The sequence below is a fragment of the Pelodiscus sinensis genome, chromosome 5 (genome assembly GCF_049634645.1).
Source record: "Pelodiscus sinensis isolate JC-2024 chromosome 5, ASM4963464v1, whole genome shotgun sequence".
Taxonomy (NCBI): Eukaryota; Metazoa; Chordata; order Testudines; family Trionychidae; genus Pelodiscus; species Pelodiscus sinensis.
The window spans coordinates 133,952,965-133,980,960 of NC_134715.1; the positions used below are offsets into that span (position 1 = coordinate 133,952,965).

General features: G+C 61.9%; 1 protein-coding gene across 2 annotated transcripts; it reads right to left on the bottom strand.

Annotated features, from left to right (window-relative positions):
- Window positions 1-5,302: 5,302 nt before the first annotated feature.
- Window positions 5,303-27,996, bottom strand: SPEF1 (sperm flagellar 1). 2 transcript variants are annotated; one of them, XM_075931092.1, is made up of 7 exons: window positions 27,750-27,996; window positions 21,744-21,855; window positions 20,517-20,667; window positions 17,052-17,100; window positions 16,216-16,282; window positions 15,343-15,454; window positions 5,303-5,689 (listed from the first exon to the last, which is right to left on the bottom strand). In XM_075931092.1, exons 1-7 carry the CDS (start codon window positions 27,853-27,855, stop codon window positions 5,663-5,665), a joined length of 624 nt encoding a protein of 207 aa, XP_075787207.1. In that variant the 5' UTR covers window positions 27,856-27,996; the 3' UTR covers window positions 5,303-5,662. The 2 variants fall into 2 exon arrangements, with proteins under 2 accessions (XP_075787207.1, XP_075787206.1); XM_075931091.1 differs by lacking the exon at window positions 5,303-5,689 and adding an exon at window positions 12,666-13,287 and having other exon boundaries at window positions 27,750-27,966.

The window sequence follows — 27,996 nt, forward strand, 5'->3', positions numbered from 1 at the left end:
ACCCCACAGAGACAGCGCCCCACTCCTCCCCATTCTTCCCCGCCACTTCCCAAACTGCCAGCCTGTGCCCCACAGAGACAGCACCCCACTCCACCCCACCCGTCCCCGCCACCTCCCAAACTGCCAGCCTCTGCCCCACAGAGACAGCGCCCCACTCCTCCCCACCCCTCCCCTGCCACCTCCCAAACTGCCAGCCTGTGCCCCACAGAGACAGCGCCCCACTCCTCCCCCGCCACCTCCCAAACTGCCAGCCTCTGCCCCACAGAGACAGCGCCACACTCCTCCCCACCCCTCCCCGCCACCTCCCAAACTGCCAGCCTGTGCCCCACACAGACAGTGCCCCACTCCTCCCCTCCCTTCCTCCGCCACCTCCCAAACTGCCAGCCTGTGCCCCACACAGACAGCGCCCCACTCCTCCCCACCCCTCCCCCGCTCCCTCCCAAATGTTCTGCCTGTGCCCCACACAGACAGCGCCCCACTCCTCCCCACCCCTCCCCCGCTACCTCCCAAATGTTCTGCCTGTGCCCCACACAGGCAGCGCCCCACTCTTCCCCACGCTTCCCCCGCCACCTCCCAAATATTCTGCCTGTGCCCCACACAGACAGCGCCCCACTCCTCCCCACCCCTCCCCCGCTACCTCCCAAATGTTCTGCCTGTGCCCCACACAGGCAGCGCCCCACTCTTCCCCACGCTTCCCCTGCCACCTCCCAAATGTTCTGCCTGTGCCCCACACATAGGGCGCCCTGCTCCTCTTGGATTTTCTCCCACCACAGCTGTCTCAGTACGTCCCTATGGCCGCTGCAGACAGGCCCCTTCTGCTCCAAAATGTTTCCCGTCCCCTTTGACAATTTGACGATTTGTGCCCGAGCTCTGCGGGGTCCAAACCCTCCCCCACCATCTCCCTGTGCCCCTGTGCCCCGGGGGGCGGTGGCAGAGCCTCCGGGCTGCCGTGTGCAGGGCGGCTGGTTCTCCCGAAGGGCCCCAGTCTGCCTCTCTTACCCGACTGCGGCATGGCCTAGCTGGGCCTCTCCAGCCACTTCTCCCTGGCCCAGGGGCTGCTGCCTTTTCCACTGGGCTCGTTTCAGAGGGTGCCTGCAGAGCAGTGTCATGATGTTGACGAGCTGGTCAGTGACGGGACAGGCTCGGCGACCCGGGCATGTTGAGCTTGGTTGGAGGCAGGGTTGGCGTACTTCTGGACCCGAGAGTACACCGGCTTCCCTTCCCCCTTCCCCCCCTACCTCCCACCTTAACCAAGCTGTCCAGCTCAGGGTCACCTGGATCTCCCGCAGGGCAGGTGACCGGGGGAAACACCTTCGGGGTTTCTCCACCTTGAATGCGGCGTGGGGTTGCTAAGACTTGTCTTTGGGGCTTCGGTCTCGCTAGGCAGGACTCAGCCGATGGCACGTACATAAACCCGGCTCTTGTCCGTGCTGGCTTCCGAGTGTTGCGCACTGCGCCTCGCGTGTGTACGAGTGTGGAGCACACGTGCCGCCATTCCTTCCCTGCGGTGTGCACATCTTCACTAGCGCTTCCGGGCCTAGAGGGGAGGCACATGACTACGGTGGAGCCGTCGGTCCACCTGGCCGGAGCATCATGACCAGCAGTTTAAGTGTGCTGTCCTAAACTCTGTTGCCAGGGGAGGGCGCCCCTAGATTTCCTTGGAGCAAGTTAATGGAACAGCCGTCGCTCTATCTCGGGTCTGGTCGCCCTTGGGCAAATGGCCAGAGCGATTACTGCTGCTCCTCTGCCTGGGTTGACCTGGTGGCCAGTTTGGAATTGGAAATTTCTCAGCTTTTTTTCCTGTGGTTGACTTGGTGGCCAGGGAGTGCTGGGCTTGTCCTGGTGGCCAGTCAGAGATGGAGTTGACCTGATGGCTAGTTAGAGCTGGAAGGTTGACCAGGGAGAACTGGAGTTGACCTGGTGGCCAGTCAGAGCAGGGGTTGACCTGGTGGCCAGTCAGAGCTGGGGAGGTTGACCAGGTGGCCAGGGAGAGCTGGGGTTGACCTGGTGGCCAGTTACAGCTGGGGAAGTTGACCAGGTGGCAAAGGAGAGCTGGGGTTGACCTGGTGGCCAGTTACAGCTGGGGAGGTTGACCAGGTGGCTAAGGGGAGCTGGGGTTGACCTGGTGCCTAGGAAGAGCTTGGGTTGACTTGGTGGCCAGTTGCAGATGGGCTTGACCTGGTGGCAAGTCAGAGATGGGGTTGTCCTGCTGGCCAGGAAGAGCTCAGGTTGACCTATTGGCCAGGAAAAGCTGTGTTTGACCTGGTGGCTAGTCAGAGCTGGGGAGATTTACCTGGTGGCCAGGGAGAGCTGGAGTTGACCTGGTGGCCAGGAAGATCTTGGGTTGACCTGGTGTCCAGTTACAGCTGGGGAGGTTGACCAGGTGGCCAAGGAGAGCTGGGGTTGACCTGGTGGCCAGTTACAGCTGGGGAGGTTGACCAGGTGGCAAAGGAGAGCTGGGGTTGACCTGGTGGCCAGGAAGATCTTGGGTTGACCTGGTGGCCAGTTACAGCTGGGGAGGTTGACCAGGTGGCGAAGGAGAGCTGGGGTTGACCTGGTGGCCAGTTACAGCTGGGGAGGTTGACCAGGTGGCAAAGGAGAGCTGGGGTTGACCTGGTGGCCAGTTACAGCTGGGGAGGTTGACCAGGTGGCTAAGGGGAGCTGGGGTTGACCTGGTGCCTAGGAAGAGCTTGGGTTGACTTGGTGGCCAGTTGCAGATGGGCTTGACCTGCAGGCAAGTCAGAGATGGGGTTGTCCTGCTGGCCAGGAAGAGCTCAGGTTGACCTATTGGCCAGGAAAAGCTGGGTTTGACCTGGTGGCTAGTCAGAGCTGGGGAGATTTACCTGGTGGCCAGGGAGAGCTGGAGTTGATCTGGTGGCCAGGAAGATCTTGGGTTGACCTGGTGTCCAGTTACAGCTGGGGAGGTTGACCAGGTGGCCAAGGAGAGCTGGGGTTGACCTAGTGGCCAGTTACAGCTGGGGCGGTTGACCAGGTGGCTAAGGGGAGCTGGGGTTGACCTGGTGCCTAGGAAGAGCTTGGGTTGACTTGGTGGCCAGTTGCAGATGGGCTTGACCTGGTGGCAAGTCAGAGATGGGGTTGTCCTGCTGGCCAGGAAGAGCTCAGGTTGACCTATTGGCCAGGAAAAGCTGGGTTTGACCTGGTGGCCAGTCAGAGCTGGGGTTACCTACTGGTCAGAGATCAGGGTTCACTTGGTGGCCAGCAAGGGTGGATGAGAGTGCCGCGGGGCCTCAGGCAGCAAAATTTCGCAGGGCCCCCCCTTTAATACAGCGCATGGGCGGGGCCTCGGAAAGCGCGGGGCCCAGGGCAGCCGCCCTGCTCGCCCTGCCCTAAATCCGCCACTGGTGGCCAGTCAGAGATTGGGGTTGACCTGGTGGCCAGAGTGAGTTGGGGTTAATCTGATGGTGTTAGAACTGGTGGTGTTGACCTGGTGGCCAGGAAGAGTTGGGCTTGACCTGGTGGCCAGTTAGAGATAGGGTTGACTTGGTGGCCAGTCTGAGATAGGATTCACCTACGGGCCAGAGATCAGGGTTCATTTGGTGGCTAGAGATTGTGGTCGACCTGGTGGCCTGTAAGAACTGGGGTTGACCTGGTGGCCAGTCTGAGATAGGGTTCACCTACTGGCCAGAGATCAGGGTTCATTTGGTGGCTAGAGATTGTGGTTGACCTAGTGGCCTGTAAGAACTGGGGTTGACCTGGTGCCAAGCTGGGGTTGACCTGGTAGCCAGTTAGATCTGGGGGGTTGACCTGGTGACCCCTGAGATGTGAAGTTGATGTTTTAGCTGATCTGAGCCAGGGTGGATCTGCTGGCTGGTTGGAGCCAGGGTTGTCCTAGACATTTCTGCCTTTTTTCGATGGAGTCAACCTAATACCTGGACTGATTGAACCTGAGAACTGATGTTGGAAAAAGGATTGAGTGCACCTGGCAGAGCCTGAGACCAGTAAGGGGCAGCCTCCCCCACTGGAGCCCCCTGCAGGGACCGGATTAGCAGCAGGTCCCTGGACAAGGCTCCACAGGCACCTGCATCCGTGAGGCAGGTGGAAAAGTGGCAGCTGCCTGCTAGCCTGGCCAGATTAGTGGCTTGTGAGTCTCACCTTGTTCACGCTGCAGTCGGGTAAGAAAGGCAGAGTCTGGCCCTTCGGAGGAACCATCTTCCCCATTCATCACAGCCCAGGTGCCCTGCCCCCGGGCTACCAGAGGCCACCGGTCCCACCATGTCCTGCACCTGCTGGGTGCTGGGACTAGTAGCCTCCTGAAAGGACCAGATTAAAGGATCAGGGTCTCCCTAGAGCAGCTGGCCAACTCCGATCATTCAAACATCTGCAAACACTTGGAAGATGAGGTGATAGAGAACAGCCAGTATGGATTTGTAAAGAACAAATCCTGTCAAACCCATCTGAAAGCTTTCTTTGATAGGATAACGAGTCTTGTGGATAGGGAAGAGGCAGTGGACATGGTATACCTAGACTTTAGTAAGGCGTTTGATACGGTCTCGCATGATATTCTTATCAATAAACTAGGCAAATACAACTTAGATGGGGCTACTACAGGGCTGGCTTTACTATGAGGCGAACTAAGGGGGCTGCCCCAGGTGCCAGACTGTGGGGAGGTGGGGGTGCCACTAGGACCCAGAGTGTAGACAATTGTGTCTGCTGCTGGTGCAGATGGATTCTCTCTGCTCTAGATGCACAGAGATGGTGCAGGGCCACGAGAGGAGTAGAACAGGAAGAAGGCAGAATTGAGACCTTTCAAAGTTTTGGCCCAAGGGAGGGGGTATTGGGGCATCATTTGACTTCCCCACCTCAGGTGACAAAATGTTGTGGGCCGGCCCTGAGCTACTATAAGGTGGGTGATTCGAACCACCAAGGGGTTTGATTCAAACGAACGCTTCCCGGAGCCCACTTCCTGGTTCGAATCAGCTGTTGAGCAGAATAATGCGCGGGCGAGATTATGCTAATAAAACATGGGACATTTAAATCCCCGCTTCATTAGCAATTTCGGTCGGCTACATTTGCGTCCTTAGCTTGAACTAGGGAGCAAGTGTAGATGTACTCAGAGAGTAGTTATTAATGGTTCACAATCCTGCTAGAAAGGCAGAACAAGTGGGGTTCCGCAGGGGTCTGTTTTGGGACCGGCTCTGTTCAATATCTTCATCGATTTAAATATCGGCATAGAGAGTACGCTTAGTAAATTTGCAGATGATCCCAAGCTGGGAGGGGTTGCAACTGCTTTGGAGGATGGGGTCATAATTTAAAATGATCCGGACAAATTGGAGAAATGGTCTGAGGTAAATAGAATGAAGTTTAATAAGGAGAAATGCAAAGTACTCCACTTAGGAAGGAACAATCAGTTTCACACACAGAATGGGAAGTGACTGTCTAGGAAGGAGATCTAGGGGTTATAGTGGACCACAAGCTAAATATCAGTCAGCAGTGTGATGCTGTTGCAAAAAAAGCAAATATGATTCTGGGATACATTAACAGGAGTGCTGTGAGCAAGACACGAGAAGTCATTCTTCCGCTCTACTCTGCACTGATTAGGCCTCAGTTGGAGTCTTGTGTCCAGTTCTGGGTGCCGCATTTCAAGAAAGATGTGGAGAAATTGGAGCGGGTCCAGAGAAGAGCAACAAGAATGATGAAAGGTCTAGAGAACATGACCTATGAAAAAAGACTGAAAGAATTGGGCTTGTTTAGTTTGGAAAAGAGAAGACTGAGAAGAGACATGAGAGCGGTTTTCGGGTATCTAAACGGGTGTCTCAAGGAGGAGGGAGAAAAATTGTTCTTCCTGGCCTCTGAGGATAGAACAAGAAGCAATGGGCTTAAACTGCAGTGTGACGTAGTGGGGGTACCTTGCTGGTTGGGCAGTGGGCTGTGGGTGACCTCCACTGGCTGCAGCACGGCCCAGCAGGGCAGGGGATGAGTCATTATGCAAGGGGGCTTCGAACCTGTCCGACCAGTTATCTCCCAGGGAGCGGAACAATGGGAAGAAGGGGAGTGAAGCCCTGGCTGGGGGCAGGGCTGGAAGTGAGTTAGGGAGGTTCCTTGCTGGTACCATGGAGGAAGCAGCCTAGGCAACGGGCTGGGATTTAGGGGGCCAGGCTCCCCCATCTCAAGAGGGACTGAGGCATCCTAGGCCTGCCCTGTAACCAGATGACATCTGTGCTGTGCTGTATCCTGGAGAAGCAATAAACTCCCTCTGTTCTACTGGCTGGGGGAGTCTGTTCGTGCCATTATGGGGGTGCAGGAGATGAGAAAACCCCGACACGCCGTCACAGGGAGGTTTAGGTTGGACATTAGGAAAAAGTTCCTAACTGTCAGGGTGGTCAAACACTGGAATAAATTGCCCAGGGAGGTTGTGGAATCCCCATATCTGGAGATGTTTAAGAGCAGGTTAGATAAATGTCTATCAGGGATGGTCTAGGACAGTATTTGGTCCTGCCATGAGGACAGGGGGCTGGACTCGATAACCTCTCGAGGTCCCTTCCAGTCCTAGTGTTCTGATTCTATGAAACCCCACAAAACAGGTCCACTGGCTATGACCTTAGTCAAAATCAGGAGATTTTTCTTTCTATACAAATGAAACATTGCATTTTGGGTTCCTTTAACTCCCCTGGCAGCGTGCGTGGGAGAGTGACAGAGGGAGTAAATTTGTTTTTTGTGCCCTCAGGTTTTTTACACTGATTTTGATCCCTACCACAGGAGCCCTGGGCCCCAGTGTGACACTGTCCCTTGGAGGAGTCCCCCTGTATCTCCCGCGTTGCTTATTGTTCATTCCCTCCGGGGGCACCTGGCATTGGCCACTGTTGGCGGGCAGGCCACTGGGCTGGATAACCAGTCTGGCTGTTGTGATGTTCTTACCATGGTGATCTTAGCAGGGCAAGGTTGTGATCTGCTGAAAGTCCTTTCTCTCGCCAGCTGCGCGTATCATTAGCACTGAGGATGTTATGAGATTTACCTTGCACGGCTGGCGCTAAAGCAAATTGTAAATTGGGGAGGCAGCCAGAGATGAGCCCCCACAGAGACTAGCAGGAGAGTAACCAACGCCCGGGAGGGGCATCACTAGCCTTTGTCCAGCAAGGGAGCTAAACTGCAATGGCTCGCCCGCCTGCATGAGGACACTCCGTAGGGACCTGCTCTGCTTTGCCTGGAAATTCAGCCAACATGCCTGGACGTAGGGTTCCCAAGCACAGAACATAGGAGCGGCCGGCCGGGGTCAGACCGGAGGTCCAGCTAGCCCGGAGTCCTGTCTGCCATCCCAAAAGGAATGAACCGAACAGGGAACCATCTAGTGATCCACCCGTCGCCCATTCCAGGGACACCCTCCCTGCCCAGCCTGGCTAGTAAGCATTGACGGGCCTGTCCTCCGGGAACGTATCAGCACATGGGCTAAGTGCCTGAAAACCAAACCCGGGGGCCCACGCCTGCCTTCCTGCTGACCCGCCACGCTGCAAGCAACATGGGCAAACTGAAGACTCCAGCTGAGGGGACTGGCCAAATCCATGGAGGTGAGAAAATAGAGCTGCACAGGCTAACAGGGCCGAGCATTTAGATGGCGCGTTTCTCTTCTGTTGGGAACCGCTCGGACTTCGGCCTAGCCCTTCTAGCCACTTACGCTCCATCTTTGCACCCTGGGCTGGGGGGCTCCCCCTCCTTGCCGGCATCAGGCCCACATGGGGGAGGAGAAAGGTTAGCATCCCCTCGCCTGCTGATGCTTACTGGCTCTGGGTAACGGGTGCGGGTGAAGCAGCCCCCCCCTTGATTAACCAGGAAAACGTCACGTTTAACCCATTAACCAATTACATGGGATTTTACATCTTAGTCGGGGCGACTGGGCGGAGGCCGGGGGAGGTGCCGTTCCGAACACACCGTGTGCTGTGGTGTGGCCGGGGGAAGGGATTTGGGTTAGGGCCCATCCTAAGAGCTGATGGCTGGTGCCCGCCGGATCCCTCCTGTGAACTGGCCTGACTCTGGCCACGCCCCCCACCTGGGACCCCCAGCTGCCCCCCAGCTGCTTTACGGCCCGTGGGCGCTGGTCTGCTGACTCTGTCTCTCCCTGCTCCTGTGGCTGTCCAGACACGCCGAGGGGTGGAATCGATCCACTCTCCGGAGAGCCCGGCAGCGCGGCCGGCGAGTGGGCACCGGGGAGCTCCAGTCTGTCATTCGCTGATGGGCAGGATCGACCCTGGGCTGCAGCCGAACGGGCTCCGTTTCCCTCGCCCACCCGGCCAGCTGGCACATCCCCCGGGCGTGTGGCTGTGCCAGAGCAGAGCTGCCTTGGGGAGCCTGTCTGAAGCATGCTCCCCGGAGCCGGGCACGGATCGCTCGGCCAGCGCAGGCTCCCGCCTCTGTCCCGCGTGAGGGGGCACGAGAGCTTCCCAAACCGTGGGGCAGGCCCCCCCAGAGGGGCTGGGAGAAACATTCGGGGGCCTCGGCTCCCTGCTCCACTCCCAGCTTGGCTGTGGCCCCAGCTCCCAGCCCCGTCCACTGTGTCAGCCCCACCCCCAGCCCCGGTGCAGTTCTGCACCCAGCCCCCATCCCCAGCCCGGTGCAGGTCTGCACCCAGCCCCCACCCCCAGCCCCGGTGCAGCTCTGCACCCAGCCCCCACCCCCAGCCCCGGTGCAGTTCTGCACCCAGCCCCCATCCCCAGCCCCGGTGCAGCTCGGCACCCAGCCCCCATCCCCAGCCCCGGTGCAGGTCTGCACCCAGCCCCCATCCCCAGCCCGGTGCAGGTCTGCACCCAGCCCCCACCCCCAGCCCCGGTCTGCACCCAGCCCCCACCCCCAGCCCCGGTCTGCACCCAGCCCCCACCCCCAGCCCCGGTGCAGCTCGGCACCCAGCCCCCATCCCCAGCCCCGGTGCAGGTCTGCACCCAGCCCCCATCCCCAGCCCGGTGCAGGTCTGCACCCAGCCCCCACCCCCAGCCCCGGTCTGCACCCAGCCCCCATCCCCAGCCCGGTGCAGCTCTGCACCCAGCTCCTCCCCCCACCAGCCCCAGTGCAGCTCTGCACCCAGCCCCCACCCCCAGTGCAGCTCTGCACCCAGCCCCCATCCCCAGCCCAGTTCTGCACCCAGCCCCCACCCCCAGCCCGGTGCAGGTCTGCACCCAGCCCCCACCCCCAGCCCGGTACAGGTCTGCACCCAGCCCCCACCCCCAGCCCGGTGCAGGTCTGCACCCAGCCCCCACCCCCAGCCCGGTACAGGTCTGCACCCAGCCCCCATTCCCAGCCCGGTACAGGTCTGCACCCAGCCCCCATTCCCAGCCCGGTGCAGGTCTGCACCCAGCCCCTCCTCCCACCAGCCCCAGTGCAGCTCGGCACCCAGCCCCCATCCCCAGCCCGGTGCAGGTCTGCACCCAGCCCCTCCCCCCACCAGCCCCAGTGCAGCTCTGCACCCAGCCCCCCACCCCCACCCCCGGTGCAGCTCTGCTCCCAGCCCCCCATCCCCAGTGCAACTCGGCACCCAGCCCCCACCCCCAGTGCAGCTCTGCACCCAGCCCCTCCCCCCACCAGCCCCGGTGCAGCTCTGCACCCAACCCGCTCTCCCCCCCGCCCCGGCCCCGTTGAGGAAATACACCAGGAAGCAGCCAAGTTAGGGTATGTCTACACTACCCCCCTAGTTCGAACTAAGGGGGGTAATGTAGTCATTCGGAGTTGCAAATGAAGCCCAGGATTTGAATTTCCTGGGCTTCATTTGCATGAAGCCGGCCGGCGCCATTTTTAAATGCCGGCTAGTTCGGACCCCGTGCCGCGCGGCTACACGCGGCACGAACTAGCTAGTTTGGATTAGGCTTCCTATTCCGAACTAGCTGTACGTCTCGTGTTCCACACCTAGCTAGTTCGTGCCGCGTGTAGCCGTGCGGCACGGGGTCCGAACTAGCCGGCATTTAAAAATGGCGCCGGCCGGCTTCATGCAAATGAAGCCCGGGAAATTCAAATCCCGGACTTCATCTGTAACTCCGAATGACTACATTACCCCGCTAGTTCGAACTAGGGAGTAGTGTAGACAGACCCTCACATCCCTCCTTCTGTCTGGTGCCCGCTTGCCAGCCCTGGGGACAGCAGGGCAAACGTCCCTGCGCTGCCCCATCCAGAAGCGGGGGGGGGGGACGGGGAATTCACACGCTTCTTGGCTCGCGCTGCTCTCTGAGGCTGCCAGTGAGGGGCGAGTTAATGTGGCTGATGTGGGTCCCTCTGAGAGGCCCAAAGCCCGTAGCTGTCACTGGAAGAGCCCCAGAGATCCGGGGGGTGCCGGGTCAGAGGCTGACTGGCCCTAGGCACCCCTCAGACGGGAGCCACTGTCAGCCCCAGCCGTGAGCAGAATGGTCCCTAACCCATCAGCCGCTCCGTAAAGGCGTCCTTACGCTGCTCCAGCCTCAACGCCCCAGAGCTGCCTTGGAGAAACACGGCCCCCCCCGGCTGCAACCAGGGTAACTCCCAGAGGGCCATGGGCAGGCCGGGGCTTGCGAGGGGTCTGGCACCTCTGCAGGAACTGGGGGCACGTGCTGTGCCAGGCGACGGTGCAGCGCGGGGAGAAACCAGAGCACACCCTGAGCCGTCCTCTGACCCCCACCGCAGCGCTTCAGGGGCGTCAGGCTGAACCCAGGTGGGGGCTCCCTGTGGGCGCAGCAGCTTTCTCCAAACACCCTCCAGCTCCGACATGGTGTGACGTAGTGGGGGGACTTGCTGGGCTGTGGTGACCCCTGCTGTCTGGAGCAAGACCCAGCAGGGAAAACCTCACTAGGCAGAGGTAAGGCCAAACTTGTTGAACCAGTGGCCAGACACCCCCCATGGAGAGGAACAAAGGGAGGTGGATGCTGCCCTGGCTGGGGGGCAGGGCTGGGAGAGGGTGGGTTAGTTGCTGTCTGGAAAGCAGGGGAGAAGGAGCTGGGGAGGGGGCTGGGACTCCCCTATCTCAAGGGGAGCACTGAGGCCTCTTAGCCCCAGTTCCTGTAACCAGATTCCATCTGTGCTGCGCTGTGCTGGAGGAGCAATAAACCACCCTCAATTCCACTGGCTGGTGGAGTCTGTTCATGCCATTTCGGGGTGCAGGAGACGGGGGACCCCAACGCGCCATCACACATGTTCAGAACACAGGGCCAGCTCCAGCCCCCGCCAGCCAGCCGAGCATATGGGCCAGATTCCCCACCGAGGCAACCGGCATCGCTTCACTGGCTTCTCCACAGGGACCCGGCCCACGGCCCTCAGTACCGCTGCCCCATTTACCCCAGTCGGGACCCGGCCCACGGCCCTCAGTACCACTGCCCCACTTACCTCAGCCGGGACCCGGCCCACGGCCCTCAGTACCACTGCCCCATTTACCCCAGCCGGGACCCGGCCCACAGCCCTCAGTACCGCTGCCCCATTTACCCCAGTCGGGACCCGGCCCACGGCCCTCAGTACCACTGCCCCACTTACCTCAGCCGGGACCCGGCCCACGGCCCTCAGTACCGCTGCCCCATTTACCCCAGCCGGGACCCGGCCCACAGCCCTCAGTACCACTGCCCCATTTACCCCAGTCGGGACCCGGCCCACGGCTCTCAGTACCACTGCCCCATTTACCCCAGTCGGGACCCGGCCCACGGCCCTCAGTACCACTGCCCCATTTACCCCAGCCGGGACCCGGCCCACGGCCCTCAGTACCGCTGCCCCATTTACCCCAGCCGGGACCCGGCCCACGGCCCTCAGTACCGCTGCCCCACTTACCTCAGCCGGGACCCGGCCCACGGCCCTCAGTACCGCTGCCCCATTTACCCCAGTCGGGACCCGGCCCACGGCCCTCAGTACCACTGCCCCATTTACCCCAGCCGGGACCCGGCCCACGGCCCTCAGTACCACTGCCCCACTTACCCCAGCCGGGACCCGGCCCACGGCCCTCAGTACCGCTGCCCCATTTACCTCAGCTGGGACCCGGCCCACGGCCCTCAGTACCGCTGCCCCACTTACCCCAGCCGGGACCCGGCCCACGACCCTCTGTACCGCTGCCCCATTTACCCCAGCCGGGACCCGGCCCACGACCCTCTGTACCGCTGCCCCATTTACCCCAGCCGGGACCCGGCCCACGACCCTCTGTACCGCTGCCCCATTTACCCCAGCTGGGACCCGGCCCACGGCCCTCAGTACCACTGCCCCACTTACCCCAGCCGGGACCCGGCCCACGGCCCTCAGTACCACTGCCCCATTTACCCCAGCCGGGACCCGGCCCACGGCCCTCAGTACCGCTGCCCCATTTACCTCAGCCGGGACCCGGCCCACGACCCTCAGTACCGCTGCCCCATTTACCCCAGCCAGGACCCGGCCCACGGCCCTCAGTACCGCTGCCCCATTTACCCCAGCCGGGACCCGGCCCACGGCTCTCAGTACCGCTGCGCCACTCTGCAGCCCATGCAGCACCAGCCCCACAGCTGGCCCACCTGCGCTAGGGCAGGCTGCCCTGTGCATGGACTGGCCCTCCCCTCTCCTGCCACGGGGGCTGCCCTTGGTGGGGCTCCAGGGCGGTGCCTATAGAAAAGCACCTTTGTGAAGAACCCTGCCCCCCGCGCCTCTTCTCGGATGGTCACCCCCAGTCCCAGGTGGGATAAGGGGGCGGCTCGGGCTCACCGTTGCCAAGTGCACTGGCACAACGCACGGAAAGCAAAGGAGTCAGCGGCCTGAGGGAAACTCGCTGCATTTGGTGATGGATAGAAGCCCTGGCTCTCCAAACCCACGGCCCACTCCCTGTAGGGCCCAGCTGTGGGCACACGTTTGCACTAGCGTGCCTTGTACTTGTGCAAGTGCCTGCACACTTGGCCACAACTGCCAGGAAGGCAACGTGGACGGAGTGCCGGTGCGTGCACGGGAGGTGCACGAAGCCAATCACAGCACTCGTGGGCACAACAGGGAGGTGAACTTCTGAGTGTGCAATTTCCACGTGTGTTGGTGCATTTTTCACTCTTGGACTCTCCGGCTCGTTTCTCCAGTCCCAGTCTTGCCCTCGCATTGTAAGGAGCTAGGAGCCCTGGGCCGCTGTTCAGGTCTGGGTCTGCCTGGGACGGCCTGGCCACGCCGATCGCAGGAGAGGCAGGGCTGTGAGCACAGGGCGCCTGGCTCTTCCGAATAGCCCCGGGAGGCCCTGGGGGCGCATGGGTCCCCGGGAAGGGTGCTGGAGGGAAACTGAGTCCCCCCTCATTTCCGCTTCTGCTCCACTTGCTGGAGGCGCCTCGTGAGGTCGTCGATCCGAACGTTCTTGAGGTGGAGCAGGTGTTCCAGCCGCCGCACCTTCATCTGCAGGATCTGAGCAACGGGAAGCACACGGGCCGGGCTGGTCTTCCTTTGCCAAAGGCAGGGGCCCAGCCCACCCCTTGGTTCCAGCCTCTGAGCCTCGCCGGCTGGAGCCGGTTCTGAACGGTGCGGCTTGCGCGTCTCAGCTCACTGTCACGCCCCCGGCTCCGGGTGCCAACTCCCACGGCACAAGCCCCAGCCTTGCTGTGCACGCTAAATCCCCAGCTCTGGGAGTCAGGTGAGCAGAGGGAACAGGCAAGGCGCTGGCCCGCACGGTTGGCAGTCTGGCCCGAGCACGCCCCCAAAAGCAGCGCTAGCACCTCGCTCTTCCCAAGCACTTTACTCCAGTAGCCCTCAAAGCGCTCGGCAAGGGAGGTCAGGATCGTGATCCCATTTTATAGATGGAGAAACTGAGGCACAGAGCGGGGCGGAGATTAGCTCATGGTCACCCAGCAGGCCAGTGGCAGAACCAGGACTAGAACCTAGGGCTCCTGAGTCCCGCACAGTAGCCACTAGGCTACACTCTCTCCTGGACAAGAACCCTCCTTTTTTCATACATATTTAAACTGCTTAAGCCAATGGCAGGGTCTTGAGGCTGGACAGGATCTTTGGGTCTGGCAGCAAAGCCTGGCCTTGTGCATCCCCTCAAATCTGCAACCAGACCCACCCGCCTTTCCAGCACCCCCAGGAAGTGACACAAGATTAGGAGGATCACGCAGCTCTAGGCTCCTGGGTCTCAAGCTTTTTGGCCTCTGGCCCTTCCCGCTCAACGCAACCTTTTCATGGCGACCAGCCAACCAGCCATGATGACAAAATGGGTGCAGGAGGCGGTGGGGGGCCTGGGTGGGAAGGAGGGTGCAAGAGCGGGCTGCAGATGGGTCTCTGGGAGCAAGGGTGCTGGGGCAGGCTGGGGTGGTGGATCTGGGCTGGAGGGAGGGTGCAGGAGGGGTGGGGGCGGGGGCGAGGACTCTGGGTGGGAGGGCACAGGAATGGGCTGGGGTGGAGGTCTGGGAGGGTGAGTCCAGGGGTGGAGATCTGGGCGGGAGGGAGGGTGCAGGTACGGGCTGGGGTGGAGGTCTGGGAGGGAGGGTGCAGGTACGGGCTGGGGTGGAGGTCTTGGAGAGAGGGTGCAGGGGTGGGCTGGAGTAGAGCCAGGTCTTGGAGGGAGGGTGCAGGGGCGGCTGGGGGTCTGGGAGGGAGGGTGCGGGGGTGGGTGGGAGTGGAGGTCTGGGAGGGAGGGTGCGGGGGCGGGTGGGGGTGGAGATCTGGGAGGGAGGGTGCGGGGGCGGGTGGGGGTCTGGGAGGGAGGGGGCGGGTGGAGGTCTGGGAGGGAGGGTGTGGGGGCGGGTGGGGGTGGAGGTCTGGGAGGGAGGGTGTGGGGGCGGGTGGGGGTGGAGGTCTGGGAGGGAGGGTGCGGGGTGGGTGGGGGTGGGGGTCTGGGAGGGAGGGGGTGGAAGCAGTCAGAGTGGGGGTCTGGGCATGAGGGGACTGGGGGTCGCTTACTTGGCTCTGGGTCCCCTGCTGCTCCCATTGGCTGAGATTCTGGCCAATGGGAGCAGCGGGGAAAGCCTCCAGGTGAATGGTTTCCTGCCTTGCCTTTCCCCACAGGGGGAGGGGGAATGAATGAGAGCACACTACGCTGCTTCCTCCCCCCACGAACTGGATCAGGCCTGCGAGACTCGGGGCTCCCTGCCCCCCACAATAGGAAGCCGGGGCTGGCGCTCCAACCTTGCAGTGGGGGAGGCCGATCCCCGAGCTCGCAGCCACCCGCAAAAGGGCCCGGTCCGGTCCGCGGGCGACCCTTGCAGAGCACTGCAGAGACCCTCCTCTTGAACTCTGGAGAGACCCCCTAGGGTCCCACCATCGCGACTAGCGGGGGAGCTGAGCTGGAGGCAGCCAAGGTGGGTAAGTTGAGGAAAGCCGGCGGGGGAGACACCTCCCTGCTTGCTGAGGTCTCCCCCCGCGGGCAGCACGGGAGAAGCGGGGCTGGCGGAGGGGTGTGGGCAAGGAGCGGCTGTTCCCCACCTATGGGCGGGTGGGCGGAGCCTGGCGTATTCGCGTCCTCACCTGGACCATCTCCTGAGACGCTAGCAGAGCCTGCTCCCGCGCCGCTAGGTGAGCGCCAAAGTTGGGGTCTCCCTGCACGCCCTGGGCATAGACCTGCTGGCCCGTGTCCATCCTGGGGACAGAAGTAACGGAGGAGGGGAGACACTTGCCCAGGGTGGGGCAGGTCCCTGATGGAAGAGGCAGGAGCCCTGACCCGGGGCAGTAAGAGCTAGGCTGGGCACAAGGGACCAGATGGCACAGGCCCCCTCGCTCCTTCCACGGCTCCCACTCTGCCTTAGCAAAGGTCCCCCGCTCGCTGCCCCTGCCCCTGGCTGAGTGCACCGACATGCCCCCCGGGGCGCTGCTGGGAGTCAGGAGGGTCTCCGGGGCCAGCCACAGGGCTACACGCCAGGCAGCGGGGAGGTCGGCACCATGACAGCGGCCCAGGCAAACCGAAAGCCCAGGCGGGTCGGATTCCCCAGCGGGCGGAGCCCTGGCGGCTGCAGGAGGCGGGTGCCCAGGGGCGCTGGGCTGTGCCAGGGGGGGCGCGCCTGGTACACACTACGGGCGCAATGAGCCTCGCTCTGCGGATCAGTGGAACCGCACTGACCTACCCCAGCTGGGCCCGTGTGCAAACACGTGACGAACACAGCACGTGGGTTTCCTCACGTGGCCCTTCGCTCCCATGCAGCTGGGGGCATGGCTGCGTTTCCCTTGCCGTTTGGGCCATAGGGCAGCACAGAAGGGACAGGCACCCACCCCCCTGCCACCTGGCCCTCGTGGAGCACCCGGCATCCCCTGAGGGGCTCCCAGCCCAGGAACCAGGAGGAGCCGAAAGGACAAGGCAGGAGTGACACCATGGCCAGTGTGTCGGGCAGCCCAGGCAGGCTTTACCTGTCAGCGTGGGGGGGCTGCTGCCCAGAGATCCCTACTGCGTCCGTCTTCGGCTTTGCCGCGTAGCCTGAGGAACACAAACCGGGCCACGTCACCGCGGCTAGGGCCCAGCTCAGCCCTGCTGCCCAGGTGACCTGCTTCCGTGGCATCTCCTGCACGAGCAGAACTGAGCCAGAGGGAGGCCGCAGGCCCGGGCAGCGAGTTCTGTGACTCGGGTTACAACTCCTGCCTGGAGCAAGGTTCCAGCAACTCCCCCCGGCTGGAAGCAGCGGAGAGGAGGGACACACACAGATGCTGCGGGGGGCGGGCGGTGTTGTATGCCAAGATCGCGCAGGGCCCCAGGAGCTCACAGGTGCCGGCTGGGAGTCACAAGGCATCAGATGGGCAACTTTGAACCCAGCGGGGCCAGTGAGAACAGGGCGGCGCTCGAGCGGGGGCATGGTACCTCGCTAGCACTGTCCCTCTGAATAGCCCCGCCCCGCCCAGCAATGTCCATCAGCAACGCCACGGTCCCTGCCTTCCCGACAGAGAAACTCACACGTGGAGAGGGGGAGGGACTTGCCCAGATCACACCACAAGCCAGCGGCACAGCTGGATCGAAACCCCGACCGCCTGCTCTCCAGCCCAAGCCCCCTGCTTGCTGGCCCTGAGAAAAAGGCAGGCGGCCTCACAGGCTTCAGTTTCCCGCAAGGGATTCTGGCGCCCTTCAATTCCAGGTGCTGCTCGGAGCCCCCCCCGTGCTCCAGCGACTCGCCCAGGGTCACAAAGCCGTGCGGCAGGAGCAGAAGCCTACTCGCCCCGAACATGGCCTGCACGGAGATGCCCGCCAGCCCTACCTGTTTCCAGGTGGCCGTTCTCGTCCAGTGCATAGCGCGTGCCTGGCTCCTGTGCGGAGAACCAGAGAGAATCGTGGGTCAAGGGAACAGGCGCTCAGCCAGCCCGCTCCGCTGGAGCCGCTGCACCCAGGCGGGACTGGGCCAAGTCACATCACAGCAACTGGCTTCTGGGGCCACACGGGGGGAGGGAGAGCAGAGGCCGCCCGCTATGCATACTGGTGTCTGCCCCAAGCCCCAGGAATAAGTCCCGCTCTCTCCAGCAGCCATTTCTGGCTGGAAATGCTCATCCGCAGTGCCAGTCCCAGCGGGAGAGGGTCCCCAGCCTGCTCCCACCCCGCTCGGCTTGGCACGGGGGTAAAACCAGCGCAGCCCCCTTGCAGACTCTGGGGTTCCGTGGGACTGACACAGAGATGAGGCCAATCTGGCTCCCTGGCCCAGGGCCCCGGAAGCTGTTTTGCACGGTGACCTTCTGCAGCCTCACGTGTGCAAAATCTGTCCCCCCTCCCCTGGGCCCGCGTCTGAATCCTCCCTGCTCGGCCACAGCAGACGCTCGGCCGTGTCTTTACCTGCCTGCTGCACCCGGCGGTCTGCGCGCACGTTCGGCGGAGAGCAGCCGCCAGGCCGGCCGGGTAGCGCTCCTCGCACAGGCACTCTGCTCTGTTCACGGACCACGCGCCCATCGATGGCTGCTAGCCAGGCTGGGCAGGGGGTGCCCCCAGGCTCCGTGTGCCAGGGGCTGGGACTGGGTGCGCATGGGAGGGCTCCCTGGTCCGTTCCCTCCCTCTGGGCACCGGGCATTGGCCGCTGTGGGCAGACTACACAGGCCCTAGGGAAAGCTTCTGCCATCCGTGGGTGCTCCACCTCCGCCAGAGGTAGCTATGGCAACAGGAGAAACCCTACGGCCGGGGTGGGGCCCCTCAGGCCCAGGGGCCGGATGCAGCCCCCAGCTTGCCTGGATCCGGCCCTTGAGGCCTGGGGCTCCCCACCCCACCACAGGGGAGCCCATGCTGGTGTGTGTGGGGGGGTTGTTTTTCACTTGTGTGCAGACCCTGACTGATTTTTCTGTGGGTCTGTGGCCCCTGACCCAAAAAGGTTCCTCACCCCTGCCCTAGGGCTTGGGGCTCAGGGCCCCTGGGTGGCTCTTACCACCGCCTGGCTCTGGCTCCCTGCCTGGCCAGGCGGCGGGGCCTCGGGAGGAGAAGGTGCAATGGTGGGGGTCACAGAGGGGACTGGGCCTTGTGGCCCCCCCACTTGTACATAAGCAATTGACATACGTGTGGGTGGGTGCTGCAGCTCCCCCAAGTTTTCCACCCGGCTTCCCCATGCCCAGGGGCCGGCCCCACGTCCTGGCCTCCAGGCAGCCCCACTGGCCCTGTGTCACGGCCTCCAGGAGGCCCTTGCAGGTTCCCACTGGCCCCATCAGTTTCAGCCCCCCTTGGGGTCCTACCACTCCACCATTCCTATGAGCTCTGCAGCCTGCCATCCGTGGGGTCCCGGCCACCAGTCCTGAAGGCTACACTGCTGCTCTGGGTCCAACCCTGGCATCTGGTCCGTCCGATCCGGGAGAGCTGGCAGCTCTGGGTGTGACTAGCCTGGGGCAGGGAGGGGCAGAGTGCAGCAGCCCCATGCACCACTGCCCTTGTACAGCTGTGCTGGTGCGCCTGCCTCCTGTCGACACCGCGCTGTCTGCCCCAGGCGCTTGGCCAGTGTAACCGTGTCCCTCAGGGCCGTGGATTCCCCCAGCCCCGGATTCACACCACGAGTCTGCAGCGTGGCCCGAGCCTCGGAGGACTCTTGAGACCAATCTCATTCTCCAGGGGATTTTCGCTGCTTGCCCTTCCATGGCATTACCCGGCCCCCCATCATGTGCCAGCGCCCACCCAGTCGCTAGCCGCCCTGGGCCGCATCCCTGGGGCCTGCTCACAATGCACGGCCGGGAGGGGTTAGCGGTGAGCGCCTGGAGGTGGGCTCACACCTCGAAGGAGGAGGGGAGCCCTCCCCTGCCCACGGTCTGGAAGTTACAGACCCTCCTGGATCCTGGAGTGCCCCTGCATTAATCCTTCAGTGGCCTTTACCCCCCAGATCCCTCCGTCCTGCACATCCATCCCAAGAGCAGGGATCCCAGGGAAACAGGCAGCCCCCCAGAGCCACACGGATGCCCTCTGCTGTCTATCTGGGAGGTAACGCCCACGAGCCGGGCCTCTCACAGGAGGTCCTTGCCCTAGTGGCTGGGCTGTCTCTTGCTCTAGACCGGGGCAGGGAATCTTTTTTGGGTTGGGGGCCACTGCCCCACAGAAAAATCAGTCGGGGGCCACACGCAAGTGAGAAGCAAACCCCCCCAAAACCAACCCCCCTCACCGACGTGGCCCCCAATGAAGAAGCAAAGAGACACTCCCCTCGTTCCCAAGTGGCCCGGCTGGTAGGTTTTGTGGGCTCCAGCCCTGCCGTGGGTTGGGATGGGGGGCTGGATCCAGGCAAGCCAGGGGTCACGTCTGGCCCCCAGGCCTTAGGTTCCCTACCCCTGCTGTGGAACATGCACCCCCTACTGGCCCCTGTGAGCAGTGTGGCTAGGGGTTAGCTGTGGGTTGATGATGTTCCATCTCTTGCTGGCCAACTGCAGGTTTCTGGTAGCAGCCGTAACTGTTTTATGTGCTGCCGCGCCCTGGGAGCACTCCGAATAACAACAGCCATGTGCTTAATGCCTCCTCTCCGAGGACCTCCACGGAATCGGATCTACGAACCCCACACAGGGAGGGGGGCTAACAGGCGCTGGGGTGGGCCCCGTTAGCTCTCCCGGTAAGGAGACCCCCAGGATTCCCGACTGGAAGGAGCTAAGAGCAGGGAGAGAAGAGGGCCCAAAGGGGGAGGCATGGAGTGAGAGACCCAGGAGCAAAGGAGTTTGGGGTTCTTTCTGTCTGGGACAGGAAGCTTAGGGAAGCTACAGCCGTGAAGCTAGTCCTCTGGCGGCCCTGACAGTGGGCTCCAGGCAGGCAGCCCAGTGTATGTGGCTGGGCTGCAGGGCTGCGTTACTAGAAGAACCAGACCCCACAGGACCTGACCTGGCTGTCAGGAGGAGAAGGAAAAGGGGAAGGGCCTGTTACGGGGGATGTGCTGGCTGGTGAGCCACTATTCTACAAGAATTAAATGAATTAACCCCTACCCGCTTGCTGGGAGGGCCTAGCAGGTCCACTTAGAAAATGGGGAAACTGAGGCACACTGCGGGGCAGTGACTCACCCACAGGCACGCCGCCCCTCTGTGAGAGTCAGGACCAGCGCTCGCCCTGGCAGTCCCTGTGATGACCCCAACAGCCCTTTTCCCCCGTCCACAGCTGTAGGCCCTCCTCGGACGTGCGCACCCAGCACGTGCTCCCCGGGGAGTCTGCCTGAGCAAGGGGCTCAGCACGTGGCCCCTCCACACAACGGTCACACAGCGAAGCCACCCACTGCCGCGGGAGCGCCGCTGACCTTGCGGGCACCAGACACCGCCTTGCTCTGCTTCTCCTCGATTCTCTGCCGCAGCGGGATCAGCACCAGCTCCACCGCGCCGGGCGTGCACTGTACGATCTTCCGGATCACGTCCGCCGGGATGGAGAAATTCAGCTTGCTCAGCACCTTCCTGCCAGGGCGGGAGCAGCAGAGGGTCAAACCACAGGACGGGCAGGCGCTCTGCAAAACTGACCTGAGCCCTGCAATAAGCATCTCCCCTGGGCCGAGGCGGACGATGCTCAGCCGGGGCACGTGAGGGTAGCTCCCCGCATGGCCGGGTAGCGACTGATTCACACCACGCGAGGCTCGTGTCCAGCTCACGGGGGGAGGGACACAGGGGTGGGCAGCCTGACAGACATTTTCTTTGCCACTGCCCAGGGGCCGGGTTGCCAGACTGCCGGTTTTATTCCTGCCCACATTGCTAACGTGAGGCACGTGAAGCGAGGGGTGTGCCGACTGCACACAGCGCTGGCTGGGAGAGCTGTGCACAGTCCTGATGATGGGGGGGCAAAGGGCCCAGCAATTCAAACAGGTCCTAGGCTCCCGGCTACCCCTGGTGTTACTGCAGCAGTCGGAGCCCCGGGCCCTTTAAATCACTGCCAGAGTGCCACACTGCACGCCCTGGGCGGCTCGAAGGGCTGTGGGGAGGCCCCGCCCCTTCCTCTCAAAGCCCCGCCCCTTGTGGGAGTGCAGAGCAGGCCCCCACCCCACCCCTTGCCCAGGGACCCATGGAGGCTGTCGGCTCCCTTGGCAATGCACTTCCTCTGCATCCAATCACAGCACGGCTACGGTTCACTCGGCAGACCCACCCATTCCAGGAACACAAGCGCTGGGAGCAAACCTGCCCTATCTGGGAAGACTGTCTTGGCTACGACAATCCTGCAGCCCACGAGATGAGGGAGGGCCTCTCCTGCGGCCCAGTCACTAGCCTGGGCTGCCCGTCGCTGGCCTAGAACCCTGCTGCTCTTGTTTCCAGCAGCCTGCCCCAGAGAGGGGCTGAGGACTTGTGGGGCGGTCGGAGAGACAGGACATCCAAGTCACAGGCAGAGGGTGCAGGAGCGGAGAAGCTGCACGGTACTGGTAGGTGGGGGTGAGGCTGGAAAGATGCGGGAGAGGTTTCCTTTATCCTGTTGGGAAACTGACACACTGGTTTTCCCTAAGCACCCTGCTCCACAGCCCGACCTCCCCAGCACCGTGCACCGTTACCTGTTCAGATGGCTCCAGTTGGACAGTTTCTGCTGCGTTGAATTAGCTGGCACATAATTGTGCATTTCCACCATTTTGGGAAAGTAAAACTTCACCACTTCTGCAGCGAGAACTGGAGAGGAAAGAAATGGGGGAAATCAAGGACGACGCAGAGCTCAGAGTGGTGAGACTAAGCGAGCGACCCTCCTCTGCAGCATGGAAACAACGTCGATCTGGATGCCAGGCAAGATATGGTCTACACCACAGCCAGGACTGCAGGGGTGTCCCTCAGATGCCAGAGCAAAGATGCTCAGCTCACACAGCAACTGCGAGAGGGTCCCACTCTGGAGCCGCTGAGCCTCATGCAGGCAATACATGGGTGGGGCTGGTGCACGTCAGGCACAGGAGCCATTCGGACAAATATAAGAAGAATTTGTCATGCGACATCTAACCGGTAACCCTGCAACCCTGTCCTGGGATCAGAGACATCCAGGTTGTTTCTCCTTCCCGCATCCCCCCAAGCAAATCATAAGCCAGTTCCTGGCCCCCCAAACAAAGAGATTGGCTTAAAATCCCAGGAGCTGAACACAGATACATGTTGGCTCCTCTCATTTGGCTTGGAGGTGTGTGCATGCTGCTTTGTTGTTGTTTTCAAGCTGTCAGAACTCATGTTTTCACACTTTTCTCTGTCGCCAAGAGAGCTAGGCACCGACTTCCCTGCTTTGGAAACGCCAGCTGAGGGGCTCACCTCGGCAGCCAGGGCTTTACGGAAAACGTCGACAAGCCGGAGTGTTATGATAAGTGTGCAAAAATTGGCACCTCCAGCTGGTTCTGCTGGTCACAATGGAGCTTTAGAACCACCTGTGCAGCCCCTCCCTTTAGGCATTGTGGGCAGGTGGCATCAACTGAGACAGCTGCGCCTTATATCGGAGATCTCGCCAGACTGCTCCAGGATCGGGGAGGCTAGAGGGGACTTAAATCCCCCTTTGCAACTAGCCCTAAGCTGTGTGCAGTGTGGCCCCAGAGGCTAGGGATGTGACTGGAGTCCCATCCACACACACACACACACTCTCTCTCTCTCGCACACAGACACGCACACAGGCTATGTCTACACTGCAGGCTTCTTGTGCAAGAAGTTTTTGTGGAAGAACCCACACTGCCACGTGCTTTTGCACAAGAGAGCATCCACACTGCCACGGACGCTCTTGCACAAGAAAACTCTGATGGCCATTCACAAGAAACCCCTGTTGTCCGTCCACATGTGCCTGTTTTGCCCGAGAGCTCTTGCGCAACAAGGCTTATTCCTGGTAAAAAGAGGAACAACTCTTGTGCCAAAAGCCCTGTCTTCTGACCATCCGCTGTGCAAAAACGCGCTTACAGCGTGGACGCGCCACGAGTTTTTGCGCAAAAACTCTGCAGCGTAGACGTAGCCACACCCTCTCACACTCACACCCACCCACCACACTCACACACCCTCTCACACTCACACCCACCCACCACACTCACACACCCTCTCACACTCACACACCCTCTCACACTCACACCCACCCTCTCACACTCACACCCACCCACCACACTCACACCCACCCTCTCACACTCACACCCACCCACCACACTCACACCCACCCTCTCACACTCACACCCACCCACCACACTCACACCCACCCTCTCACACTCACACCCACCCACCACACTCACACACCCTCTCACACTCACACCCACCCACCACACTCACACACCCTCTCACACTCACACCCACCCACCACACTCACACACCCTCTCACACTCACACCCACCCACCACACTCACACACCCTTTCACACTCACACCCACCCACCACACTCACACCCACCCTCTCACACTCACACACCCACCACACTCACACCCACCCTCTCACACTCACACCCACCCACCACACTCACACACCCTCTCACACTCACACCCACCCACCACACTCACACCCACCCTCTCACTCACACACCCACCCACCACCCACACTCACACCCCCCACTCACACACACCCACCACACTCACACACACCCCACCCCACACCACACCCACCCACCACACCACACCCACCCTCTCACACTCACACCCACCCACCACACTCACACCCACCCTCTCACACTCACACCCACCCACCACACTCACACACCCCTCACACTCACACCCACCCCCACCTCACCCCCTCTCACACTCACACCCACCCACACCACACTCACACCCTCTCACACTCACACCCACCCTCTCACACTCACACCCACCCACCACACTCACACCCACCCACCACACTCCACACCCACCCTCTCACACCCACACCCACCCTCTCACACCCACACCCACCCACCACACTCCACCCCCTCTCACACTCACACCCCAGCCACCACACTCACACCCTCTCACACTCACACCCACCACCACACTCACACCCTCTCACACTCACACCCACCCACCACACTCACACCCTCTCACACTCACACTCACACCCACCCACACACCACACCTCTCACACCACACCCTCTCACACTCACACCCACCCACCACACTCACACACCCTCTCACACTCACACCCCACACACACTCACACACCCTCTCACACTCACACCCACCCACCACACTCACACACCCCTCTCACACCTCACCACACACACCCCACCACACTCACACCCACCCACTCACACCACACCACACACCCACACACCTCACACCCACCCACCACACACACACCCCACCCACCACACCACTCCACCCACCCACCACACTCACCCACCCTCACACATCACACCCACCCACCACACTCACACACCCTCTCACAGTCACACCCACCCACCCACACTCACACACCCTCTCACACTCACACCCACCCACCACACTCACACACCCTCTCACACTCACACCCCACCCACCACACCACACACCCTCTCACACCACCCACCCACCACTCACACACCCTCACACACCCACCACACCACACACCCTCACACACCACACTCACACTCACACCCTCACACTCCCTCACACACTCTCACACCCTCACACCCCTCACACCCTCACACCCACCCACCACACTCACACCCACCCACCACACTCACACACCCTCTCACACTCACACCCACCCACCACACTCACACACCCTCTCACACTCACACCCACCCACCACACTCACACACCCTCTCACACTCACACACCCTCTCACACTCACACCCACCCACCACACTCACACACCCTCTCACACTCACACCCACCCACCACACTCACACACCCTCTCACACACTCACACTCACACACTCACACTCACACACTCACACACTCACACCCTCACACTCACACACCCTCTCACACTCACACACCCTCTCACACTCACACCCACCCACCACACTCACACCCACCCACCACACTCACACCCACCCACCACACTCACACACCCTTTCACACTCACACCCACCCACCACACTCACACACCCTCTCACACTCACACCCACCCACCACACTCACACACCCTCTCACACTCACACACCCTCTCACACTCACACCCACCCACCACACTCACACACCCTCTCACAGTCACACCCACCCACCACACTCACACACCCTCTCACAGTCACACCCACCCACCACACTCACACACCCTCTCACACTCACACCCACCCACCACACTCACACACCCTCTCACACTCACACCCACCCACCACACTCACACACCCTCTCACACTCACACCCACCCACCACACTCACACACCCTCTCACACTCACACCCACCCACCACACTCACACACCCTCTCACACTCACACCCACCCACCACACTCACACACCCTCACACTCACACACCACACTCACACACCCTCCCACACTCACACACCCTCACACTCACACACCCTCTCACACTCACACCCACCCACCACACTCACACACCCTCTCACACTCACACCCACCCACCACACTCACACACCCTCTCACACTCACACCCACCCACCACACTCACACACCCTCTCACACTCACACACCCTCACACTCACACACCCTCACACTCACACACCCTCTCACACTCACACACCCTCACACTCACACACCCTCACACTCACACACCCTCTCACTCACACACCCACCCACCACACTCACACACCCTCTCACACTCACACCCACCCACCACACTCACACACCCTCTCACACTCACACCCACCCACCACACTCACACACCCTCTCACACACACACCCTCACACTCACACACACTCACACACCCTCACACACTCACACACCCACCCACCACACTCACACACCCTCTCACACTCACACACCCTCTCACACCCACCCACCACACTCACACACCCTCTCACACTCACACACCCTCTCACACTCACACACCCACCCACCACACTCACACACCCTCTCACACTCACACCCACCCACCACACTCACACACCCTCTCACACTCACACCCACCCACCACACTCACACACCCTTTCACACTCACACCCACCCACCACACTCACACCCTCTCACACTCACACCCACCCACCACACTCACACACCCTCTCACACTCACACCCACCCACCACACTCACACACCCTCTCACTCACACCCACCCACCACACTCACACACCCTCTCACACTCACACCCACCCACCACACTCACACACCCTCTCACACTCACACCCACCCACCACTCACACACCCTCTCACACTCACACCCACCCACCACACTCACACACCCTCTCACACTCACACCCACCCACCACACTCACACCCCCTCTCACACTCACACCCACCCACCACACTCACACACCCTCTCACACACACACCCACCCACCACACTCTCACCCACCCTCACACTCACACCCACCCACCACACTCACACACCCTTTCACACTCACACCCAGCCACCACACTCACACACCCTCTCACACTCACACCCACCCACCACACTCACACACCCTTTCACACTCACACCCACCACACTCACACACCCTCTCACACTCACACCCACCCTTTCACACTCACACCCAGCCACCACACTCACACACCCTCTCACACTCACACCCACCCTTTCACACTCACACCCACCCTTTCACACTCACACCCAGCCACCACACTCACACACCCTCTCACACTCACACCCACCCACCACACTCACACACCCTCTCACACTCACACCCACCCACCACACTCACACACCCTCTCACACTCACACCCACCCACCACACTCACACACCCTCTCACACTCACACCCACCCACCACACTCACACCCAGCCACCACACTCACACACCCTCACACTCACACCCACCCACCACACTCACACACCCTCTCACACTCACACCCACCACACTCACACCCCCTCTCACACTCACACCCACCCACCACACTCACACCCCCTCTCACACTCACACCCACCCACCACACTCACACCCCCTTTCACACTCACACCCACCCACCACACTCACACACCCTCTCACACTCACACACCCTCTCACACTCACACCCACCCACCACACTCACACACCCTCTCACACTCACACCCACCCACCACACTCACACACCCTCTCACAGTCACACCCACCCACCACACTCACACACCCTCTCACAGTCACACCCACCCACCACACTCACACCCTCTCACACTCACACCCACCCACCACACACACACCCTCTCACACTCACACCCACCCACCACACTCACACACCCTCACACTCACACCCACCCACCACACTCACACACCCTCTCACACTCACACCCACCCACCACACTCACACACCCTCTCACACTCACACCCACCCACCACACTCACACCCCCTCTCACACTCACACCCACCCACCACACTCGCCCCCCCCCCAGGCTGCACAGCGGGTCTGTGGGGCCGGCGCTGGGTGTAAGGCAGAGGGGGGGGTGAAACTGCCCCCCCCGAAACCCCTGTCCGAGGCCGGGGGGGAGGGGCAGGGAGCCCCCCCATGCAGGGCTGACGCGTTCACCCCCCGCCCCGCCCCACCTGGGGGGGGTCGCGGCCTGCGCGGCCCCCCCGCCCCCACCTCCGTCGCTGAAGTCGCGGGCGATGCTCCTCCTGGGGCGGGACAGGGGCAGCGCGTCCAGCCAGCGGTAGAGCCCCGCGAGCCCCGCCTCGCGCCCGCCCGCCATGCTGCTGCCGGCGCCATGGCAACGGCCGCGCGGGGGCGCCTGGGAGTCGTAGTCCCGGCCGGGCGGGCGGGGGGGGGCTGTTGCCAGGCAACGAGCGAGCGCGGCCGCCGCCCCGCACCCACACTCGGGGGGGCTCCCCAC

Excerpts from the sequence above, each read along its gene's own strand:
- SPEF1 (XM_075931091.1), bottom strand. The coding sequence starts at position 27,855 with ATGGCGGGCGGGCGCGAGGCGGGGCTCGCGGGGCTCTACCGCTGGCTG. Across the intron at positions 17,101-20,516 it reads CGGTGTCTGGTGCCCGCAAG|GAGCCAGGCACGCGCTATGC; the intron begins GTCAGCGGCGCT and ends TTCTCCGCACAG. Across the intron at positions 13,288-15,342 it reads CGTCTCAGGAGATGGTCCAG|ATCCTGCAGATGAAGGTGCG; the intron begins GTGAGGACGCGA and ends CCCGTTGCTCAG.